The 23,123-nt window shown below is 38.7% G+C and overlaps 2 protein-coding genes across 2 annotated transcripts; both read right to left on the reverse strand.

The window, feature by feature from the left end:
* Window positions 1-1,471: 1,471 nt before the first annotated feature.
* LOC137277277 (solute carrier family 22 member 6-like) lies at window positions 1,472-7,576 on the reverse strand. Its single transcript, XM_067808936.1, has 10 exons — window positions 7,435-7,576; window positions 5,951-6,165; window positions 5,496-5,726; window positions 4,803-5,005; window positions 4,308-4,622; window positions 3,897-4,031; window positions 3,688-3,773; window positions 3,074-3,194; window positions 2,097-2,169; window positions 1,472-1,675 (listed from the first exon to the last, which is right to left on the reverse strand). Exons 1-10 carry the CDS (start codon window positions 7,574-7,576, stop codon window positions 1,484-1,486), a joined length of 1,713 nt encoding a protein of 570 aa, XP_067665037.1. The 3' UTR covers window positions 1,472-1,483.
* A 3,870-nt stretch (window positions 7,577-11,446) lies between these two features.
* On the reverse strand, window positions 11,447-21,305 carry LOC137277279 (solute carrier family 22 member 6-A-like). Its single transcript, XM_067808938.1, has 10 exons — window positions 21,205-21,305; window positions 19,704-19,851; window positions 17,435-17,665; window positions 16,991-17,193; window positions 14,577-14,882; window positions 14,192-14,326; window positions 13,685-13,770; window positions 13,317-13,437; window positions 12,417-12,489; window positions 11,447-11,680 (listed from the first exon to the last, which is right to left on the reverse strand). Exons 1-10 carry the CDS (start codon window positions 21,303-21,305, stop codon window positions 11,447-11,449), a joined length of 1,638 nt encoding a protein of 545 aa, XP_067665039.1.
* Window positions 21,306-23,123: the final 1,818 nt, after the last annotated feature.

The following is a 23,123-nucleotide window of genomic DNA, read 5'->3' on the forward strand; positions in this document are numbered from 1 at the left end:
TCCGATCATCTTTCACAAAGAGACGGATAGGGAGCGACTGACCCAATATATAGAGGACAGTAAACTTGACAGTATTTTGATAAAGTGTATTTAACTCTCACGCTATTCATATCGTTATATTCCAGTGAATGCCATGAGCTGATATATTATATTTAAGGTGTCGTTTAAATTAGCTATCTCCTGATTTGAAACAACATGGACCTGATGGTTGTGAGAACACTGAGCTTCTGAAAGACGATGTACACACACACACACACACACACACACACGGAATAATGATGTCTGTATGAGCGTGGCCCTGGAATTTTTAATGTTGAATTTATTGGTTAATGTGAATATTAAAAATTTCATTTTGCGTGCAGTACAATTCAGATTCAATACCGAGTGTAACCTCCATGTTTGACAGCCAGTACTCTCCTCCTCATACTCCCTGACAGCCTCCTGATCCTCTGGAGGGCCAGTCTACACCATTCGGTGTGTAAAGCAGCTTCCAATTGGGTCAGGTCCTGTATAGCAGGATCCCTTTGTTGCACACGAGGACCAGTCATGCCCAGATATGCTCAAGAGGGACAAGATCGGGGTTCATTCAGTGGTGACATATGTCAGGGAGTTCTTAACTAAGTTCTTTGTGTTAACCAATCATAATGGATCTAGGTTCTAAATATTGCCAAGAATCTCAAAAAGTGTAAACAACTGCCGAAATGACTGACACAGATGAAAAAAAGGGCACCGATATATTTGTAGGGAACCATCTCTAAGACTTTACAGTGTTTGGCTTCTGAATTTAAAACGTGATAGTCTACTTGTAAGCATACACTCATAATCCATAATTGTAGCACAATATGTGCTGAAACGCGTTAAGCGCCTACGGATAAGTGATTTAAGCCTTATGAGAAGAACTAAAGGTTCAGCAGACAGGACAGAAGATGATAGCATGGCCAAGAGCAGGACGTTTTCGCGAAGCAAAGATGGAAACAGAAAACTTGAACCATGATTTGCGCTGACTGACCAGTGTGAATACCAATGGTTGCCTATAGATAAGCTTGTACCAACTGATAATGACGTATGACAAGATAAATTAGTACAGATGGGCAATAGCCGAGGTGGGATGTTTCCTGTTCATGGTTCTAAGCTGGCTGGTTGGTATCTCCAAATGGTGGTAAGACCAGAGAATGGCGGTGGACATAGGCAGCAGGAATCGTACCGGTCTGTCTGTGCATCACTTCTCTTCTGGCAGGTACTACAATCAACCTAGCAAGTTTTCTTGGTAACTATACAGTTGTGTCATTTACTCTGATATAACCATAGCAGGAAGCGCTTCCACAAAGTGTCAGTGTCGATAATCTGAACAGGACATGGACCAGACAGGAATTTCAGATATGACCATGCGAGTACGTAGTTACCAAACACATGTTGCTCATTTCTTCGTATGAACGGCACAAAAAAGCAAAACCGCAGGAAAATATCAGTGTTGTATTACAGTTCAACTTCCAGTAATTAGGTTTTTCTGTTTGTTCTTCGGGGTTTCCTTTTGCTGTGTCATGCTCCGTTTCATTTCCCGGATGGTCTGGGGCAACTCCTGGTTGTTTGTCTCAGGCAGGTACGGCATCAAGAACGTCACCACGATGCAGCATGTACCGAACACAGAGCCGGGGGCCCACGGGTAGTGACGATACTAACACACAACAGAGAGAACGGGAACACAAATTATGCTTCTATAATGTATATAAGACTTACTTTAAACTGGGGTTTAAACAAAGATTCAAAGAATTCGTTTAAGTGTTTCATGCTGAAACATAATGTATTGTTAGTGATATATATGTATTACTGCACTGATAGAACAAACTATGAGTTAAGTTATGCACCATTTTGCCATGCACCATTGGAACACAACAAGTGTTATCGATCCGTGTCGTAGCAGTCGAAGCATCACGCCAACTTCAACTATGTAATTCTGATGTGAACAAAAAAGCCCAAACACATTAGTTTAGAAGTCTGTAAATGAGTGTGGGATGTTAATGTTGAGTAAATAAAACTCTAGGGTGTTCTCTAACATCTACATGCATTAAATATATTTCATAAGCAGAAAATCTTACCAGTGTTCTTGAAAATGGCGCCAGCAATCCACCAATTCTAGCGGCAAATGAGGCTAATCCAAAACCGACGCTCCTGAATTGTTTAATTAAAATCGATATCATTTATCACAGACACGCAGGTACAAGCAGGAAACATACGCACATAAAGATACAAGCAGGAAACATACGCACATAAAGGTACAGGGAGGAAACATACACACTTAAAAATACAAGCAGGAAACACACGCACAGAAAGATACAAGCAGGAAACATACGCACATAAAGATACAAGCAGGAAACACGCACATAAAGGTACAAGCAGGAAACACACGCACAGAAAGATACAAGCAGGAAACATAAGCACAGAAAGATACAAGCAGGAAACATACGCTCTTAAAGATACAAGCAGGAAACATACGCACTTAAAGATACAAGCAGGAAACATACGCACATAAAGATACAAGCAGGAAACACACGCACATAAGGTACAAGCAGGAAACATACGCACAGAAAGATACAAGCAGGAAACACACACATATAAAGATACAAGCAGGAAACGTACGCACATAAAGGTAGAAGCAGGAAACATACGCACGTAAAGATACAAGCAGGAAACACACGCATATAGAGATAAAAGCAGGAAACACACGCACATAAAGGTACAAGCAGGAAACACACACATAAAGGTACAAGCATGCTGCATATGTTCATGAAGGTATAGGCATAATGCAACCTACTATCTTCTAAAACATTCAGTATCTGTAATCCGTGTCCAAATTCATCAGAATACCTTCCCAAAATATTGTACTTGTAGTAAATACAAGCCATTTTTTCTGGATACACTGTAGGTACAAAACCCATATTAAGACATACACAGGTATCTTTCCTTCAGAATAGACACAGGCCAAAAATTGTAAATCTAGTGACAGCTGAGAACTGACCGCAGACATTAAATAAACCCACTCAGTCCAAGATTCAAGCAAGTCAGGAAGTCTCACCGTATTTTTGTTGGGAATATTTCCGGAGTATACAGCCACAGAAGATTAAACGTTGTCGTTATGGCGAACTTCCCTACGAGAGAAAATGTGGTACCGGCTACAGTGAAGGACGGCATTTTATCTGAAACGAATGTAGATGTTTGAAAATACATCTCATGCATACGCACACTTCATGTTAATACTGGTTATTTTTTCCTAATCATCCTCAATGTCAAATGGCCACAGAATATCAAATAACGATTGTTTCAAAGGCATTTAGAAGTTGGTGGAATCAAACTAAATAACTTCTTTACCTGTAACTCGTTAACCTAATCAATACAAACCTGCACGCCAATCAGTAGAAGCCTGTACATCAGTTGAAGCCGGTACATCAATCAATCGAAGCCTGTACATCAATTAATAGACACCTGTATATCTTGTTACCCATTGTTATCTGTCTACTGTTATGTGTGTATATACCACATCCCTTTAGTTTTACCTTCACCTTTACCTATAATAAAGAAGTTGAACCATAAAGCATATTTAATCAAATGACGGTCCTAAAACTATTACTTCAGACTTCTAAATGGGAAAATATACTGAGAATGATAACAGAAATCAAGCAAATATCTCACCTTTGTAATTGTTAAATATTACGGACGCTATCAAAGATATGCCTGCGATTAAGTGGAATACCAAGCACGTTCTTCTCCTCCCAAATCTGCAAGAAAACAGCAACCACGTGCAAAATGAAACACATAGACTAGGCTTGGTGGAAAAATATCCCCTTATGCTCAAACAGGAGAATAAGATCTTATGTACATCAAATGATTAGACAATTTACCTGTCTACTGTTAGCCAGAACATGATCGAAGCTAAAACGTCAGTGATGGCGCTCAGACCAAAACCGATGTATTTATCACTGTGAAACTTGGTAGAATTGAGCTGCAGCCCATAATAGGTGATGCAATCTGTTAACCTGAAAATAAAATAACTTGGATAAAACTGACGTAGAGGTAATACGTGTTATTAATGTGCACCTGAATTAACTGACGTCTCGGCAAAATGTACCACTACTAAGATTGTATTAAGCTTGCAACAGAAGTCAATCAATGTCCACGAACGCATTACTGAATTGTGTTAAATCAACTATGGTCATCTGCAATCCTTAGTTTTGTATTATTGATGGACATAGAAACAAGACGCTAGCAACATAACCCATTTCATAAATTGTGCAAACGCTCAGAATACATACCATATAAACCATATTATTGCAGATACCGTTAGAATCTGCCTGTCCTGAAATATCTGGAGAAAAGGTCTTTCCTCCTTTTCTTGTTGTTTGGCTAAAAGGTTTGCCGCGTGTTGGCAGCATACAGACTCGCCATTCGATGAGTGTATAAGTAGAGGTAGATTATCATGGAGTCTGGGCGACAACACTTTGTCTCTAAAGGTATTTACGATGACATTTTCATTCTTTGAATTCATACGACTGGCCTTCTTCAAATTCCGTTCTATGACATCATACATGTTGTTTGCTGCTAGCCACCTGTAGCTCTCGTCTAGTACCCTGCAAAAACTTACTCAGTTGTATATATATCTTAAACCGAACAGCAGTCAACAACAAAGTATATTGACGTAAAGGTTTGTAAGATGTCTTCATTTGTATATTTTAACAAAGTGTATTGCGCCATTATCTGTGGCTGGAACTATCTGAGTTCAAATACGAATTAACGTTAGTCTTGCTCACCATGGTACAACTATGTAGTATGCAGATGTCAGACCAACAACAAGCTGGTGATACCGCCAGCCCAGATCCTTCATGGCATATGCTGCTATGGCATATGTTACTATTGAGATAGACCACATAATGGTGCCGCAAGCACTCATCTTAGATCTGTGTTCAGTTGGAACTATCTCAAGGTAGAGAGTTGTGGATGTTAGACTGACACCCTGAAAAAGAACGGTTAGTCTTTTCATTTGACTGAGGACAATATCTATTATCTGTGCTTGCCTCCGTCAGTGGGTGTGATATTAAAGCGATGTAACAATAAGTTCATCTGTATATCAAGTGAGAGACTTTTAGGGGACTTTGATAGGGTTTGTCGCCAACAATATTCATATAGACCATACATAGGCTTTCATGGCGTGTTGTTGTGTACTCGTTGTGTGCCGGTGCCATTAAATGACCATCACAGTGTCATATGATGCGATTATGATCATACTGCACTCCTATAAATCCTGACTGTGCATCGTCCTAGTGTGAGGTAAGTGTGGGCCCTTCAGTAAATGCAGTTTAATTCTTAACATATTAATGTTTTATGTAATTCTGTAATACATACTTTCAGTCGTTTCATCCATCACCTTCCACCCCCATCCCATATCTGTGATTCACTTTCACTCCTCAATGTCTGTGCGTCGCTACACATGAAATATAGCCTACCATTTGTGTTGCTCCTTGCAGAACTCTCAACACTGCAAACGGGACAAATGTGGGTATGAATGCCATGCCCGTGCCGACCACAAGAAAGGACATGCCGGCTACCACATTGGAGAATTTGCGTCCAAAGCGATCAGCTACAACTGTGAACAAGATTGCTCCGATTCCCGTGCCAAACATGTAAAGTGTCTGTAGTAGATCGCTCAGGCCCTCCTTCTCACAGACTATATCCCACTGAAAGAAGTGATGACAATGTTAGAGTGAAGATACATACCGTACGGTAATACATAATATTGTATGTTAGAAGTAAGATTAAGTTGAACGTTTGGTTGCTCATTTATGTTCCCATCGGAAACGGCTTTTGTTTACTGTCCTCTCGGTCGTAAAACTTTAGAAATGTATTGGGTAAACCTCTGTGCATTTAGTTCAAAGTGTATGATCTGAGTGGATTGATTTACCTCAGATACAAGAGATAGTTCTCTTGGCTTTTCATACCGATAACCCTCGATGCACGAGAGTTCTATTCTGTCCCCACGATCCACCTTGTTGGAAGTTATGCTGATTCTACATTCGTGGTAGGTGAGGTTGAAGTCCGACAGATCAGCACGGCACACCAGGTCCTCCAGCACAGATGAATCGTTTAGTTCCTTACACTGACTTGGAACATATGAACCTGTATAAACGAGGTTTACTCAATTTAATGAAGGTATGTTAATGGAAGGTTACCAGGAATTATGAGAAACAAAATACAGTAAGATGTCATCAAAAATGTCTAGATTTTCTGATTGGTCAGCCATACATGATAATTCACAATGACAGCCTCTAAAAACAGCTGATTTAAAGTCAACCGAAAAGCAGTTTCTTTACCATTTATTGGCGGCGGGCATCTCTTAATGTTCATGTTACGTTGCTAAGTTCAATGTATGCCTTCAATGTGTCGGGTTACAGTGTAATGAGAAAACTTGATCGAAATAGACACAGAGAGTGTTTTTCAAATTTTCGAATTTGACATTTATAGTATTAAATTCTTTGCATTATAATGAGTACTGCAATGTAACAAGAGGAAGGCGTTGTGTAGTGCGTTATGTACGGGATCCCATGTTAGCTGGTGAAAAACGTTGCTTGTCTACATGTGGCAACGCCAGTCATATATTCTAGTGGAGCACTTAACAAAGAATGTTTGAGGATGTATTGAGCCGTATTTTGCACAAAGGCTGTTTTCCTAATTCCTGACAGTGGACACATCCAATATGTTACTCTTTCATATACCGATATGTACACCACAATACACATACCTGCCTTTTCGAATGGACTGTTATGAAATAATGAAGCATATTAGAATCTGTTTGTTTAAAACCCTTGTTTGGAGTAAAACCTCAAAAAGGATAGTTACAAAATTAGTTAACCTGTTCTTGTTATTTAAATCCCAAATGATACGCACTGAAACATGTGTTTCTTGATCAAATATATCACTGTTTGCAATGATTTAATGGATTTTACAGCGTTACGTCTTCTGTAGATGAGATTGTTGCACACGTTCTGGCACAATCACTTGTCACAACCGAATCCACAAGCTGATTAACATGTCATATAAACGGATGTTTAATGCATTGCTAAAACTACAGATAGAGTTACAAATCTTCCAATCTGATCAACCGCCGCCATCTAGATGGAATATTGCTGAGTGCGGCGTAAAACTCACTCACTCACTCACTCACTCACTCTAATCTGATCGGTCCCTGGCACAGGAACGAGAATGACAATGAGGCATATGAAAAAGGTACTTCGTGATAGAAATTAAGTGCGTTTCCAATCAGCGAATATGTAACTTAACTACACATTGTTGTTACTTAACATCACCGCGTTGTGATAACACGGAAAGCGGCAGCGTGTTATTCTACTGACAATTTCATAAACTGTTTGACATAAAACAGAAACTTACCTATGAATATGATGCTCATAATATGAAATGCGAAAGGTAAAGACGACAGTAACACAAGACCAACTTGGACAATTTGATATCTGCCATTCCACCCAAGTGCATTGAAAACACTGTCAAAGTTTACTTCCTCCTTGGATGTCATGTTCTTCGATCTCTGGTATGTTCTGAGCAATGCAACTTCTGGTCCAATTAAAAACGTTGAAATTATTGCGCCACTTCTTGTTGACCCTTTTGTAGCGAACTATCCATGGTTTTCAGCTTCATTTTGACAGCACGCCTCAACAGTCATGATGACGTAGACTTGTGCTATCACGGAGACGGCAGTGGGGCACATACAATATATACAGTATATTGTCCATTTGTGCTTGAACTGAAAACGAAATATGCATACAATGTGGGGCGATACCAACCTACAATGGGTTAACAGAGGCATGATTGCTCCATGTGATGCGTATTGCCTGGACGTGGGTGAGAAAACAAAATGGTTATTACACAGGCGTGATATGTATAACAACGTGAAAGTAATTTCTGCGAAGTCTAAATGTTTCCAAGTGCATGATATACATGCTGTTGAAGGGTCGTTATATGCGTCTCACCTTTTCCCAGTCATTCATGATTATATAAAGGAATCTTAAGCTCTCTGTTGTGATGGCAATTCTCCATACTTCTTACTTTGTCATTACAAGTAAAGTAATGTAACTGGTATCTAACAATGAAGATACTGTATTGTCATACTGGCTACAAAACAGATTTCTCATACATAGCTTGTTCCTTTCAGGCAAGACGCAAGGTATAAAGGAAGTCGACGGGATATGTTTATTTGGCCGTTGCCATTCAGTTCATTAGTGAGGACGGAACATCACCAGTCAAGCAGAAGCTTCTACTGCCATGACACCCGGTTCCCAGAGACACTGACATTATAGATGAAACTTTTATCAAGGAACATATCAGCTTGCGAAACATTACAACTGCTACACTGTTGAAAGGCTTAATCCTACTGTTGATGAAAGTAATCCTTTTTATTTCTTCAAATAATAAACAACAACTCAACTACAACTCAAATACACAGAATCAGGGGAATAGCAGTCACTTAGTTACCTCAATATCCCAGTATGGGTGAGAGAGTTTAATTTTGCACCGCATTTAACAATATTCCAGCAATATCACGAACATATCCTGATGAAGTTGTGGTGAAAACGGATAGCCTGAGAATACGTAAACAAGGGCAATGGGGGACGGCATTCAGAGTAGGTGACTGTTGTGGGGGCAACGTGAGATGGCAATCAGGGTAGGTAACTGTTGTGAGGGCAGCGTGTGATGGTAATCAGGGTAGGTAACTGTTGTGAGGGCAGCGTGTGATGGTAATCAGGGTAGGTAACTGTTGTGAGGGCAGCGTGTGATGGCAATCAGGGTAGGTAACCGTTGTGACGGCCGACATGAGATGGCAATCAGGGTAGGTAACTGTTGTGGGAGCAACGTGAGTCGTCAATCAGTTAAAACGTTTACTCAAGCCGGGGATACAAACATGGAGACATTCTGGCCACTAACACCGCCACTACACGTGAAACTGCTGATGCATCGATAAACGCGTTCATTTCCATAATGCTATGGAGTCTCTGTAGACTCCACTATACAAGTTGCACTGTACGTCATCTTCATTCCCAAGCTGAACTGATACAGTAGTTAACCAGGAATCAATCCTTAGATGAACTCGGTGTAAAACCAACAAACAACAAAGAAGTTTGAGATAATTAACAATTTTATTATATCATTTGCAAGGTTTACACACTAAAGCAAATCAGTTGAAATTTATAACAGTGACAATACAAAAAAGAGCGTCAATACAAATTCAGACATATAAGACACAGACAGTGATTATAGCAATACCGGACAGATAGAAGGTAACATCCACCTCACTGTAATAACGGTCACGTATCCAGAATAGGCAAAGTATCCAGGGCAAGAATTGCTGGTCTTCTTGCAACTGAGATGTAATGTGACGGGCAAGAGTCCATGTATTTAGATTCAGGCTGATACGTATGGATGTGGCACAATTTGTGCCTGCTATTCCTGGTGTCTACTCCCATGGTACAACTGGAATATTGCTAAAAGTGGCTTAAACCCAAACTCCTTCAATGAACAAATATGTCCCATAAACCTTTGTTCTTGGAATATTGCTCTATAGCAAGATAATGATGATGTTATTATAAATCACGCCTCTGGTCTTACGATCTTGTGGAAAGGCCTTTCACAAGTCTCACGTTCAGGAAGATGACGGACAGTAAGTGGCTACCTGACCATTACAGCACGGGAACAAAGTGTCTGTATGTTACAGTCAGATTGTGAAGTCACTCATTTTGTGAAAATTTCAGTCGTGTCGTGAAAAGTGTAACAGGACAGCCATTTCGGGTGATTGTGTGTGACAGTTTCTCTAAATAACTTAATCTACAAAATCCTACTGAACTTCAGCTTAGCTTTGAAGCATTTACGCCTGTTTGTTTGACACTTGATGTGTAAAGAGCAGTCACAATTCACAAGTCCCTGTCCACCACATATAGATGAAATGGAATTTCATGAAATGACTGAAGAATAGTTATTGTTGTTACAAACATGACGCGAAATGGCTGACCCTCGTATTCATTTCAGGAAATGACAGAAATGTTTAGTTTTGGTAATTTCACGAAATGACTGATTTCACAATCAGAGTGTAACATATATATATGTTTTATATCTGTTTGTCATATCTTTCGAACCCAAGCAGTCACTACGAATAAGTCAAACTTCCATACATTTGCCTGTATACGAATTTGTAACATTCCTTTATTTCACACACACTGTTTCTATAATTCACAAAATTATTATCTAATGTTAAACAGTTTAACACGTTTACATTTTGGCACAGTCTTGAACAACAAATCTGAAAATATGTGATTTGTTGGTATACTTTAGGCGATAAAGAAGCAACAGACCTTTGCATATATACAGAATGTACAAATTTGTTACTTTGGTACTTGATCATTGCATAATTTACAAATCATGTTCTTTAAACATTGCATATTCCCGGTACAAAGTTGAGGGCAGGGGATGGTCATTTCTTTCCTAAAAAATATGTTCTAAATATTTGTTAAAAAGGCTTTCAAAAGACTTTCTCCAGTTTAAGAGTTTTAAACAATTCATAAAAACTGACACGATAATAACAGAACTGAATCCATTTCTGTCTATATATTTATCCACAGTCTATGAGTGACTAGTGAGTACATTCTACGTTCTTATCCACAGACAAATCAAAGCTCATTAATAGTTATGTTTACAGATACGACATTCCAAAATCATTGCAGATCATGTCACACAATTTTCTTGGATATCTATAAAATGACATATGTATTGATTCTATACAACACTTTCTGATTTTAACAATTAAGTTGATCTCAACAATTGCTATATTTCTGAATGGTGAAACCAAAGGTGCTCCACGGTATCAGATTTTATCTACACATAGAAACGTGAATGTTCATTTTCAAATTCCATTCTTTTGATAACACGCAAATAAAATTTAAATAACGATGTCAAGATGAATGATATTGAAGAACTTTCAGGTGATTCAGAATAACTGCGGCTGAGGTGGAACACACCACACCAGTTCAGTATCATTTTCACATTTATTGACATTTTGTTTACAGTTTATTGACCTTCAAATCCAATATCCATAATCAAATCCATGTTTAACATTTCGAAGCCTATGAGTGATTTTATCATATTACTAAAGAAATGTACAAATTCTAATGGTAGGTCTTGTATAGCACTTGCTTACGTGTTATAACAGATGTTTACGTAATTGCATGAATCTTAGATAAGTGACAAAACAGGACCCAACAGTCTTTCCCTCAGTCTAAATTAACGGTACATTGTATATGAGGTCAGGAATCTTTACAACAGATGATGCTCCCCTCGGAGACATACCATTGTGTTCACATCAACTACACTTAATTTTTTCAATGCATTTCTGAGCACGTTAATTGGTTTCATTCCCACTACAAACAAATATATCAGCACCATTTTCTGCGATGATGCTCTTCTTCTGTTTCTTCTTCTGGGATTCCCGTTGTTTGTTTAACCACTGCTTCATTTCAGGGACAGTCTGCGGCAGTTCGTGTTTGTTTGTTTCTGGCAGAAATTGAACCAGGAACGCCACCACGATGCAGCAGGAGCCGAACACTGTGCCAGGTGCCCAGGGATATTTGCGGTACTGTAACATAAGATATAAATATCATTTGTCAGGTCATTTGTACCTGGAATAATGCCATGGTATAACTGTAACTTTGAGGAAGCGTCTCAAAAACACGACTCACGCACAGGTTGATTAATCTGTGAACTGTTAAAATACTCTTTAACCCAAGCCTAAAATTGACAGTTGATAAATTTCAGTCTACGAATAAAAGCAAGAAAAGCTTTTTCCCTTATTCGCACGAAATCTCTTCCAAAAACTGAATAGATCATTGATAAAAATGTCTGTAATAAAAAGAACTCCATGGCATTTAAACATGTCGGCCTAAACAACAAGCAGGAAACGCCAAAACGATATATACTACGCAGACGAGTGTATGTGGTTTTATCTATGTTTTCCAAAGTATACCTATATGTAGATAACGTAATTTACGAAGGATGGTGGTAGTACATTTATCTGTTAATGGTTTTCGTGTTTCAAGAGACGAATAAGAAGGTTTGTCTGTGTGTCGTTCTGTCTATCCGTTATACACACACTTTCTACGTTCAGTTCTCGTTGACAGAAACACAATACAGCTGTACATGTACTGGAAATAATAAATAAATACAATCATTGGTCAGAGATCAGTGAGAAGTGTTGCGTTCTTTAACATATCGAATTCAATAGTCAATAGTCAATAACGAGTGGATCAACGAGTTTTTCGCCAATAAATACACATAATGCAATAATGTGGATAGGTATTTGGTAACATTCTCACCAGTATCCTGGAAAACGGAGCAAGTATTCCACCTGCTCTTGCCGCTAAGGATCCAAGACCAAACCCAACATTCCTGAAAAATATCGGCAACAAATGCACAGAGGTATTTGCTCTGGAAGCACTGAAATTTCGTCAAACAATAAATGAAGGATTTACTTCGAAACACATATTCCAACGAATATTCTAATTTCTTCTCACATTTCAGCCCGAAGCTCCCTCAGTTCATTATATTGAAACATTCTTAACGTGACGTCCAAACAATCCAATACTAAAAAAAACTTCGAGCCATCACATCCTGCCTTGCATCAAGGTCACGAAAACTATACAAGCACCCAAATTACACCCAAGGTAGATTTCAATAAGCAAGGCCACTGCTCCTTGCCGTATTGTAGTTGGAAATAGTTCTGGAGTATACAGCCAAGGTAGATTTCAATAAGCAAGACCACTGCTCCTTGCCGTATTGTAGTTGGAAATAGTTCTGGAGTATACAGCCAAGGTAGACTTCAACAAGCAAGGCCACTGCTCCTTACCGTATTGTAGTTGGAAATAGTTCTGGAGTATACAGCCAAGGTAGATTTCAACAAGCAAGGCCACTGCTCCTTACCGTATTGTAGTTGGAAATAGTTCTGGAGTATACAGCCAAGGTAGATTTCAACAAGCAAGGCCACTGCTCCTTACCGTATTGTAGTTGGAAATAGTTCTGGAGTATACAGCCAAGGTAGATTTCAACAAGCAAGGCCACTGCTCCTTACCGTATTGTAGTTGGAAATAGTTCTGGAGTATACAGCCAAGGTAGACTTCAACAAGCAAGGCCACTGCTCCTTACCGTATTGTAGTTGGAAATAGTTCTGGAGTATACAGCCAAGGTAGATTTCAACAAGCAAGGCCACTGCTCCTTACCGTATTGTAGTTGGAAATAGTTCTGGAGTATACAGCCACAACACATTAAATGAAGTTGTTGCTCCAAATTTTCCGATCAGCGAAAATGCGCTTACAGCCACACTGAGGGTTGGTATAGTATCTGAAACATACGAGTCTACATAAGGACATACTCTTCATATCAGGTGTTTCCTACGTACAATCGAAGAGGAAAGCGTGAACTGTTTACATCAGGCGAGTAAAAAGAAGCCAGTGTGTTTTCACGGCTCTGCCAACCAGGAAAAATATCTGCATTTGTACCAGTAAGAAGAAGCGAGCTCTCGGAATATGGCTACAAAGCCTTAGTTTATGAATGTAAGCTAGTGTAATAAAGCAACATCGAGACTAACCCGTGAAGTGGTGGAATATGACCGATGCTATCAGCGACAATGCTGCTATCAGGTGGCAGGCCAAACATGTTCTCTTCCTTCCGAATCTACACAGACCCACATTGAAATATATATATATAAAAAAAACAATGAAAACGTTACTAACCTCTCTCTTCATAAAGACTGTAAATTATGACGAGTTTAAAATAAATCTTAAATCAGTTGAACTATCCAGGGGTTGTGTTCAGGATCGATGGTATGTAAAATATCGTGGCCTCTCAAGCATGTCGAATATAGACAGAAATCTAAGCATGTATAATTCAACATTGCTGACATTAAATCTAATGATCTAATGAGTGACGTCCATTCGTTTAAAAAAATTGTATCACTACAAACATCGAGTTTGACCCCGTCTGAATCATCCTTAAACAGAAGAATCTGTGCAGTAGGAACATGTACGGTGATGTACATTTTGAATGTATGTTTAAGACAAAGAAGCACATATTCATGATAAAATTGTATCATTACCTGTCGACTGTGAGCCAAAAGGCGACTGCACCAAACACCTCAGTGACAGCACTCAGGCCAAAGCCAATGAATTTGTCACTGTGAAACTGTGTGGCGTTGAGATTAAGTCCGTAGTATGTTAAGCTATCTGTCATCCTAATCACAAAACGAGGACCGATAAACGCAGGATATGGTGGCAACAAAGTAAATAGATACATTGTGTTTAAAACCGTGTACATTGTTCGGCCTGGTTATATTTTACTTACAAAAACTATAACTATTTAAAAATTCTCAGATCAGTCTAATTAATGCGCCTATTATCGTAACATTTTCAAATTTTATGTACGACCAACTACTTACAGTAATTTTAGTTAACTATCTTGTATATGCAAGTGTATCTATTTACCATATAAAACACAGGATTGCTGACAAAGAGAGTATTTGTCTGTCTTTGAATATCTGCAGGAGTGGTCTTTCTGCTTTCCTCTCAGTTTTTGAAACACCCTGGCTGTGTTCATTTTGATCCCTGCATGTGTCTGACGACAAGAGAGGACTTTGGTCTTGTAGGTTTGGTTCCTTTACTTTTTCTCTAAACAGCGTTATGATATGCGCTGCGTCCTTGTGGTTCATATGGCTGGCCTTCTTCAAATTCCGTTCTATGATACTGTATTTCTTCTTTGCTGCCAACCACCTTGAGGTTTCGTCCATTACCCTGTAAACAGGTTAACTGTTAATCGTCCAACAGTACCCAACCAGAAATGTCATATAATTACATCTTGCCTTCGATACATGGTCATGCGCAAACACAAAATCATCTACATGAGCACTGTTGTAATGTTGTAACTACCACCGCCAATGCACCAAGATACTGACGAATTTAACGCCAGCTTAAACATATTGCACGTGTTATTTTAGGATGTCTCCTATATATATCATAGTCATACACGCGTTCTCTCTTTCCAAGGATATCTCAGATCAATGCAAATACATACGCTTACACTGGACAAGGATACTTCACATTGCTATATACTCCCAAGCTAAAATATGTGGGTGTATAGCATTGGAAATAAGTTTACAATAAGCCTATAGAGGTTTTTACGAGATTGGTTGATACTTAAATACCTGTGTGGTATTGAATGACAGCGGTTAAGAGTAAAATTGCTAGAGTCAGGTAAATACATGTAGTAAATATCTGTAATCTAAAAATGCACTTTTGATACCATATATTTCTTTTAAATAATGTTATGTTGGGATTTGGATCAATATAATGTTGTTTTGTGAAAGAGTTGCCATGCTTTCAGCATACCATGTCTAAAAGGATTTTCTCTCTTGATGTAAGTAATTTGCTCAAAAATGAAATATTTCTTTGGTGTGATCACATCTTGTGATACATTATCTTAAGGCAGATAATTCCACAGCGTCTATAAAAAAATCAGTGTTTTTATACCATTGTTTCATCTGCATCCTTCTCAAACTTCCTTCTTCAATTGTTTTGTTTTCATTACATTCCTCCATATTGTGTAATTCTTGTCGTTTGAAATAAATATATTTAAAAATACACTTTTTTAAAGGGAAGTGATAAATTCTGCTGATGGGTTGGGCAAGCAATTGGAAAATGAAGCAAACTGGGGATTGCTGGAGTTTTATTACCTATATTATTTTACCAATAAGTATAAATGTCTTTTTCTTGATGATGCTAAAAGTCTATTAACTTCTTCCAGTCTCTGGTTTTGAGTACCCACAAACCTTTAAGATCTGGAGTACTTGTATTGCCTAGTCCATCAAATTCACCAATTACCAATTCAATTTTCAATTTTCTGTCATTACAATAGATTTCAATAGATTTAGCTTTTGATCTAATCCTGAATGCTTTTGATTTATCTAAATTGGTTTTAAAACATGACATTTAATGGTGTCAATGGCAAAGTACAAACTCTTTTCAGTTCCATGAAAAAAAACAGTTCAGTTTCATCAGCATGTTGATCCGTTGATGCGTTCATTAATTCTTATCATGTATGCACGAATTTCAGCAACAGCCCTGACCACTGCTGGCTTAAGTCCAATGAGGGAGCATAACACCTGGACCTAACGGCCTACCACACGTCCAGTTGTTATTTAACTTCAAGGACATGCATGACTTTTCTGGTGCAAACACCATCTGCGGTACAGCGGAGAAAATTGTGATAGTGTTTTGTTCACTGGCGAGTCGCAGTTTCATCACATGTGGTAGGACACAACTTGTCATTGTAAAAGGTAATGTGAGTGGTTTGCAATACAAGGATCACATCATTAAGTCTCGTGTGCAACCGTCAATGTAAGAACAGAGATGTTACGTCACGCTTCAGCAAGATGAGACCCATCTACATGTCGCTCGTGATGTAACAGATTTCCTGAGACATGGAATAAGTACATTTCCTAAGCTTTCTTCAATAAATCTGTGACGTCTATGTGATGTCGTTGTCAAGCCTGCATCAACCCCAATGGTGACTTTTGATACATCTCTTAAAGGTCGTGTCACGATGCCTTTAAACCACACAGATTGCTATATTATCCTGTCAAGGATTAAACTGTGATTAACGAAAACACAACAAATCATGCTAAAAGATGGCAAAACATCAAGCAATGTTTGAAAACAAGAAACCATTCTAACACAGATGAAAGGGTAGAGCGAAGTCGTACACAAAATGATGCCACGGAAGTTGATGTTATTGATGCTGTTGACGCGTATTTCTAAATTTCACATTCTGGGCCCACACTGCAGAATACGTCATGTTCAGTAAGAGAAGCGTTTTCATATAAACAAACCTGATTCAAACTCACCATGGTAAAAATATATAGTAACCTGCTGTGAGGCCCGCAACCAACTGGTGATACCTCCAGTTGAGATCTCTCATCAGGTAGGCTGCCACTGCGTAGATTACAACCGACAGTGACCAAAACAGAGTGTTTATAACCCCAATCTTGGATCTGTGCCTGGTTGGAACGATTTCGAGACCAATCGTTGTTGACGTTAAGCCAACACCCTGAAGTAAAGATCATGCCACGTGTCATCACGTGTCATAGACTTAATCATTGCATTCCATATGAGGAATTAAATGAAGTGTTGTGAACATGGTTCTGAATTGTACATACTTCCGTGAAATGAAAATACTTACGAGGTGCCATCAACAAGCAATTGAAATATCAACATCAAATTAATAACAGATTCATAATCACTATCATCGAATACACTGGATGGTATTATGGAATCCTTTATCTACCCACCAACTGCGTTGCCCCTTGTATAACCTTCAAGACAGCAAAAGCAGCATATGTTGGTACAAATGACATGCCACAGCTGGTTGCAAGGAAAATGACTCCAGCCAGTATGTTGGAGAACTTGCGCCCATACGTGTCCGACAGCGCTGTGAACAAGACCGACCCTATGCCCATACCGAACATATAGAGGGTTGTAAGAAGGTCTGCAAGGCTTTCCTTTTCACACACGATATCCCACTGGAATCAGATGAAAACATTTTTCAGAAATGTATTCTTTAGAAATATACCTGTATGTTCTGATGTGTACTGTAAATACGATAAATAGAGGTGTTTGATTAGACTCCTGAGGGACATGGTGTTTCTCAACTAAAAGAATGTCTTAACCCCCTGGATGCCGAGTTATGTATTTTACATTTTCATAAGGTTTGAAAAGTGAACGTTATGCGAGAATTGCGCTCGCGTGGTCGTCCTGGATCTGCGTACGTCTATAAAAATTACACAGAAATGTAGAATATTTAATTTCCTATTCGTTGGTATAAACATACGTGTCTCAACGGTTTGAGAAATAGATACGGCTAAATATTGTCCGAAATTGTCTATGCCCAATTTCTCCGTTTTCATACGATTTTTTTTAATTTGGCATCTTTACGGAAAATAGTGAAGAAAATACAGCTTTACGTCTGAACGACACAAGTGTATATGAAATGTATGTATGTACTAATGTATAACGTCATACGCACAAAATACAAAAAATGACCCGCAATAAATGTCAAAAATCGATTTTCCTCTATGACGTCAAACGCCACGCACGTATAAAGATAAGGGAGCATAACTTCGCTAACTTCACTGGGCCAATGTAACTCAGATCACATGGAGAGAATGTGTTGTGGATATGGACACTATATTTTCGTTATGTTTTGTTCACGGTGAATCAAACTATTCCAGTATAAAGTTCCCCAATGTGAGCGGATCCGTTTTGGTACTTTCACAATTCATAGAATAGATGCACAGGGGCTTGTATTGCTGAAAATAATACGCCCTTGGTCCAACAAGCGTACACTGATATCCATATACATATAAAGAAGGAAAGGGGTGTAACGCGCACAAAGTTGTCAAACACCCCACTCTCGATTATGGGTTTATTCTGGGTGGGAAATTGTGGAACATACAGCCGCAATTTTTACTGAAAGCCAGGTAAATTCCCTTTCGAATAGATCCAAACTTATCAAAATAGGTGCATTATGTACCAACTTTGCTTGGAACTATAGTGTGCGCTTGTTGGACCCAGGACGTATTGTTTTCAGCAATACAAGCCCTGTGAAAAGATGCCAATGTACCAGATGAGAAAGCAGGTAATGGGGATTTGGATGGCCATATCCGACACATAAGTTCTTTTAATTTCATATTCTCCTGTTTGTGTGGATATATTTTGACTAATTTTGCATCATTATTAAGGGAATAACAGTTACATCTCCACATGTAATGAACATTTGTGTTGACGTCATGGCATGTTTTCTGGATTTTCTGACTTCGGAAATGACGACATTGGTTTGCTGATCAGTATATATCTCACTTAATTTCCGCTAGTTGTTTAAAAAGCCGCGGCTGCTATGGCTGAATGCAACATTCTTTTAACAAAACATAAAATTAATGGTTTTATCATCGAAACAGTGTCCTGAATATATCAACAATTAGACAGTTAAACAGCGTATCTTATCGTGAGCAAGACGCGCACCTGTGTGACATCAATTTAACGTAAATGAGAAATAATATTTCACAGCACGAGAACGTTAACATCCACTGAATATTCATTTTGCAAAGAAAATTGATACTGATAAATTGTTTTCAGTATAGCTGCGGCTTGTTATTCTTTTGCTCAAACGTGTTAGACGATCAAGGTCTCACTAAAGTCTTGAAAGACATTGTTGAATGTATGTTCGGAACACATGATAAAGAAATTGTTTTCCGAGTATTTTCTCCTCTGTGTGCGTCCTGTTGCCAACAGAAACCGGTATCACGGGAGTATCACATCATACTGTAACAACACCAGACGAGTTTGCAGGTGCGCTGGGTAGAAAGAAGTACAAAGAGTGACTGGACTAATATAATGAATAGTACTACATGAATACAACAGAACATGTCAGCTTCCCATTCTACAAATCCAAACGCCTAGACTGTATCCCATGGGCGGGTTCTGTCGAAAATGTCAGTAATAGATGATAGAAAATTAAATAGAGAAGAATTCAATCTTTCAAAATGCATATCGTATTGTTACCTCAGAAACAAGGGACAGTTCCCACGGCTGTTCGTACTTGCGACCCTCTACACAAGGAAGTTCTTCCGAATGTCCGAATGACGTTATGCTGATTCCACATTCATGGTATGTGATGTTCAAGTCGGAGATGTTTGCTTGAAACCCGAGACTATCGACAACAGATGTTTCATTCTTGAGAACGTTACACTGGCTCGGAACATAAATTCCTGAAGGATAATGATACCTGTTACATGACGTAACGTTGGAATGGCGCAGATACACTTCGGAAAGGTTAAGCCCTCCTTGCTATTCTAAAACCGAGGATCCCATATCGACTGCACGAAAAAAAAATCAAGTGAGTGAGTTAATATTTAACGTCACATCGGCAATATGTCAGCCATATCGTGACGAGAAAAAAAAATCAAAACGAGTTCAATTAAACTATATGAGTGGATGAACAACATCATTCAGAAGATGCGACGTTTCGATACAGATTCTTGTATATCGTCAAGCAAGTATGAATGAGGTACAGCATATATGGTACGCTGGATTATTTCATGTTTGGTACTCAGCGTTTATATATGTAACCGCTGTATTGAAGAGATGGACATTCTCGACAACCCAGGCAACAACAGTGAAATACTTTCGATCTGTCGGCACGGAAAACACACAATCAGAGGGAGAAAAAGAAATAATCCAGTGTACTAAATATACAATATATATTGTGCTGTGAATTTCGATAGATCCTGAACTGTCCTTCTCAACTTTCTCTTCATTTATGCGTCCAACATTTACACTATACACTTGCACAGTGAGTCGTCAGTTGCACCCTATTAGTTTAATTCTAGAAACATATATTTGGGGACGTGTTATTGCAGTGAATAGGTGTGCGGTAACCATGGTTGGTTTGGACAAGGTGCAGTTTACTGATACACCTGGATTTTTCTTGATTGCATGTAATGTTTCATGGACGTTCCTACACTGAGATATGTATTGATATAATTGACCCCAAACACATCATTAGATGGTTTGGAATAGTTAAAAGTGACTGACATTGGACTTACCTATAAATATAATATCCATCAGATTGAATGCGTATGGGAGCACCATTAGTGAGGCAAAAAAGATTTGAATCACTTGATATCTTCCCCTCCATCCCAATGCGTCAAAGATGCTGTCAAAATTAACCTCTTCCGTGGAAGCCATCCTCGCGGGCATTAATCCTCAGCTGGGCGTGGTAGGGAGTTATAACATAAATAAATTACAATTACTGCTAAGTTACAATTAAGTTGTGGACGTTATATTTACATGTGTCATAAGTGAAAACCTGTGCTCAACTGGTTGCCTATAAATAGTTCGGTTGTCTATTGGACTAATGAGTACCACGGCATATATTATTGACAATAAATGGTAAACAGGGGTAGGTCTCATATTCCAACCCATTGCCAGTGGATCACAACATAGCTAAGGGACGCAACTGGTGTAGAGGAGGCTCTGCTTCAAATGGATAAGTAGAAATTACCAATTGCGTGCTTCCTTCTCTACTATGGGTGTCACACAGACGTGCATCTGAATGGGGGTTCCTCGTGTCATCAGCCGGACGGCCTCCTTTGTTTCACCCATCAAGGAATGTCGGTGCAAAGATTTTGTATCAATGGAATGAAAAACACTACTAACACTAACAGTAACATATTGTAATATATCAATATAAGATTTAGAACTCAGGCAGTAATGATGTCTACGCCATTCTTACAATGCACCAAAACTCATTGTCGTAATCTTATTTCATTACTTAGCTTTAAACATACGTTTAAAGCGGCTAACATAGCTTGCTGTGATTGCAGGTGACTTATGCGCTAAACGGATCAGGCTTTTAAAATTGCTACTATATCTTGAGTTCACCTGGTGCACAAAAAGTCTACACTGGAAGGTACAGCGATTCTAGGTTGTCTGGTCCAAAGTTATTTACAGACCACCGTCATATATCCGGAATATTGCATAGTAACAACAACAACAACAACAACAACAACAACAACAACAGCAACAGTCTGACATGTTTATCTGTTTTCCCTTTGTTCCGAGTGTGTATTTTCTGTATATTTTGTTATTAATTAAGTAATAATTATTATTGGGTCACAACGTTTAGTGTTTTGAATAATAATTATGATGGGTCACATTTCGTATAAGATAAGGTAGACAGCACTTTTAGGATTTTGACAGCAGGCTATCCGGAAGTTGGAATTATCTGCCCTTGGCTTTCTATTTGCTGACTTCCGGGACTCTATTCGAGGGCATTCCACGTGAGGGCATTCCACGATGGTCATATCTATCTATCTATCTATCTATATATATATATATACACACACACACTCACACACACATATATATATATGTGTGTGTGTGTGTATAGATATATATATATGTGTGTATAGATAGATAGATAGATAGATAGATAGATAGATAGATAGATAGATAGATAAAGGCTAGTATATGCACACGTTCACTGGAGTATATACATCATCGCCAACAAATCCGTCAAGGCCTGAATCTTCATAGCCGCTGTCCGACCGCTCGAAATTTAGACCGCCATTTAGAAAGTGGTCAAATGCAACATATGTCATATTTGGTATAACACTTTCTTAGTAAAATACAAATTCTAGTACTTTTTGGGTTGAACCCATCCGAGATTCGATTGTGGAAGTCGCGGTTCCTGAGCGGGCTAAACTGTGTGCTGGCGATTAGGTGCCTGACTCTGAGGGTGCGGGTTCGAATCCCGAATGGAACTCAACCCCAAAAGTACTAACATTTGAACTTTACTAAGAAAGTGTTATCCCAGCTATGACATGTTGCAATGTATGTAGTTGTTTGAACAGTGGTCATGTATGTGTATCTATTATCTGTTGTTACTTGTCCTTCCTAAAAGTTAACTGAAGTCAGTCCATAAAGGAATTACGGTTTAAAACAAACAAACAAACACGAGATGTGACATAATTATAACTGTATTCTAAATTAACTAAACATACAAATCACTACAAATAAATGACATTGGTAGTTGCATAAGTGAGTGTGTTTTAGTTTTACGCCGCTTTTAGCAATATTCGAGCAATATCGCGGAGGCGGACACCAGAATTGGGCTTCATATAGTGCACCCATGTTGAAATCGAACCCAGTTCTTCGGCGTGACGTCCGGACGCTTTGAAAGTCACATGCAACGTAAAACACAAGTTTGCAGATTCTGATACCTTTCTGTATGCACTTATTGAAACAAATAATCAGAACTGCCAATTCAACCTATAAAGTTGAAAAAAAGTTGATTAGATTAGAGGAGCTTGAAATAGTATGCAAGCCAGGAGTATGAGGACGTGAGCAGTAGTCTCATCTTGGTTGTGTATACAAATAAATAATCTGCTCGTTACCTAAAATAAACCATTTTGATTGTGA

The sequence above is a fragment of the Haliotis asinina genome, chromosome 3, assembly GCF_037392515.1.
Source record: "Haliotis asinina isolate JCU_RB_2024 chromosome 3, JCU_Hal_asi_v2, whole genome shotgun sequence".
Classification (NCBI taxonomy): Eukaryota; Metazoa; Mollusca; class Gastropoda; order Lepetellida; family Haliotidae; genus Haliotis; species Haliotis asinina.

Bases quoted from the DNA above. Each gene is read 5' to 3' on its own strand.
- LOC137277277 (XM_067808936.1), bottom strand. From the start codon at position 7,576: ATGACATCCAAGGAGGAAGTAAACTTTGACAGTGTTTTCAATGCACTT. The intron at 6,166-7,434 runs GTAAGTTTCTGT...TCGTTTATACAG, and splicing joins TATGAGCATCATATTCATAG to GTTCATATGTTCCAAGTCAG. The intron at 4,623-4,802 runs GTGAGCAAGACT...AAGTTTTTGCAG, and splicing joins TACTACATAGTTGTACCATG to GGTACTAGACGAGAGCTACA.
- LOC137277279 (XM_067808938.1), bottom strand. From the start codon at position 21,305: ATGGGTGAAACAAAGGAGGCCGTCCGGCTGATGACACGAGGAACCCCC. The intron at 13,771-14,191 runs GTAATGATACAA...GGGTCTGTGTAG, and splicing joins TTTTGGCTCACAGTCGACAG to ATTCGGAAGGAAGAGAACAT. The intron at 12,490-13,316 runs GTAAGGAGCAGT...GATATTTTTCAG, and splicing joins CTATTTCCAACTACAATACG to GAATGTTGGGTTTGGTCTTG.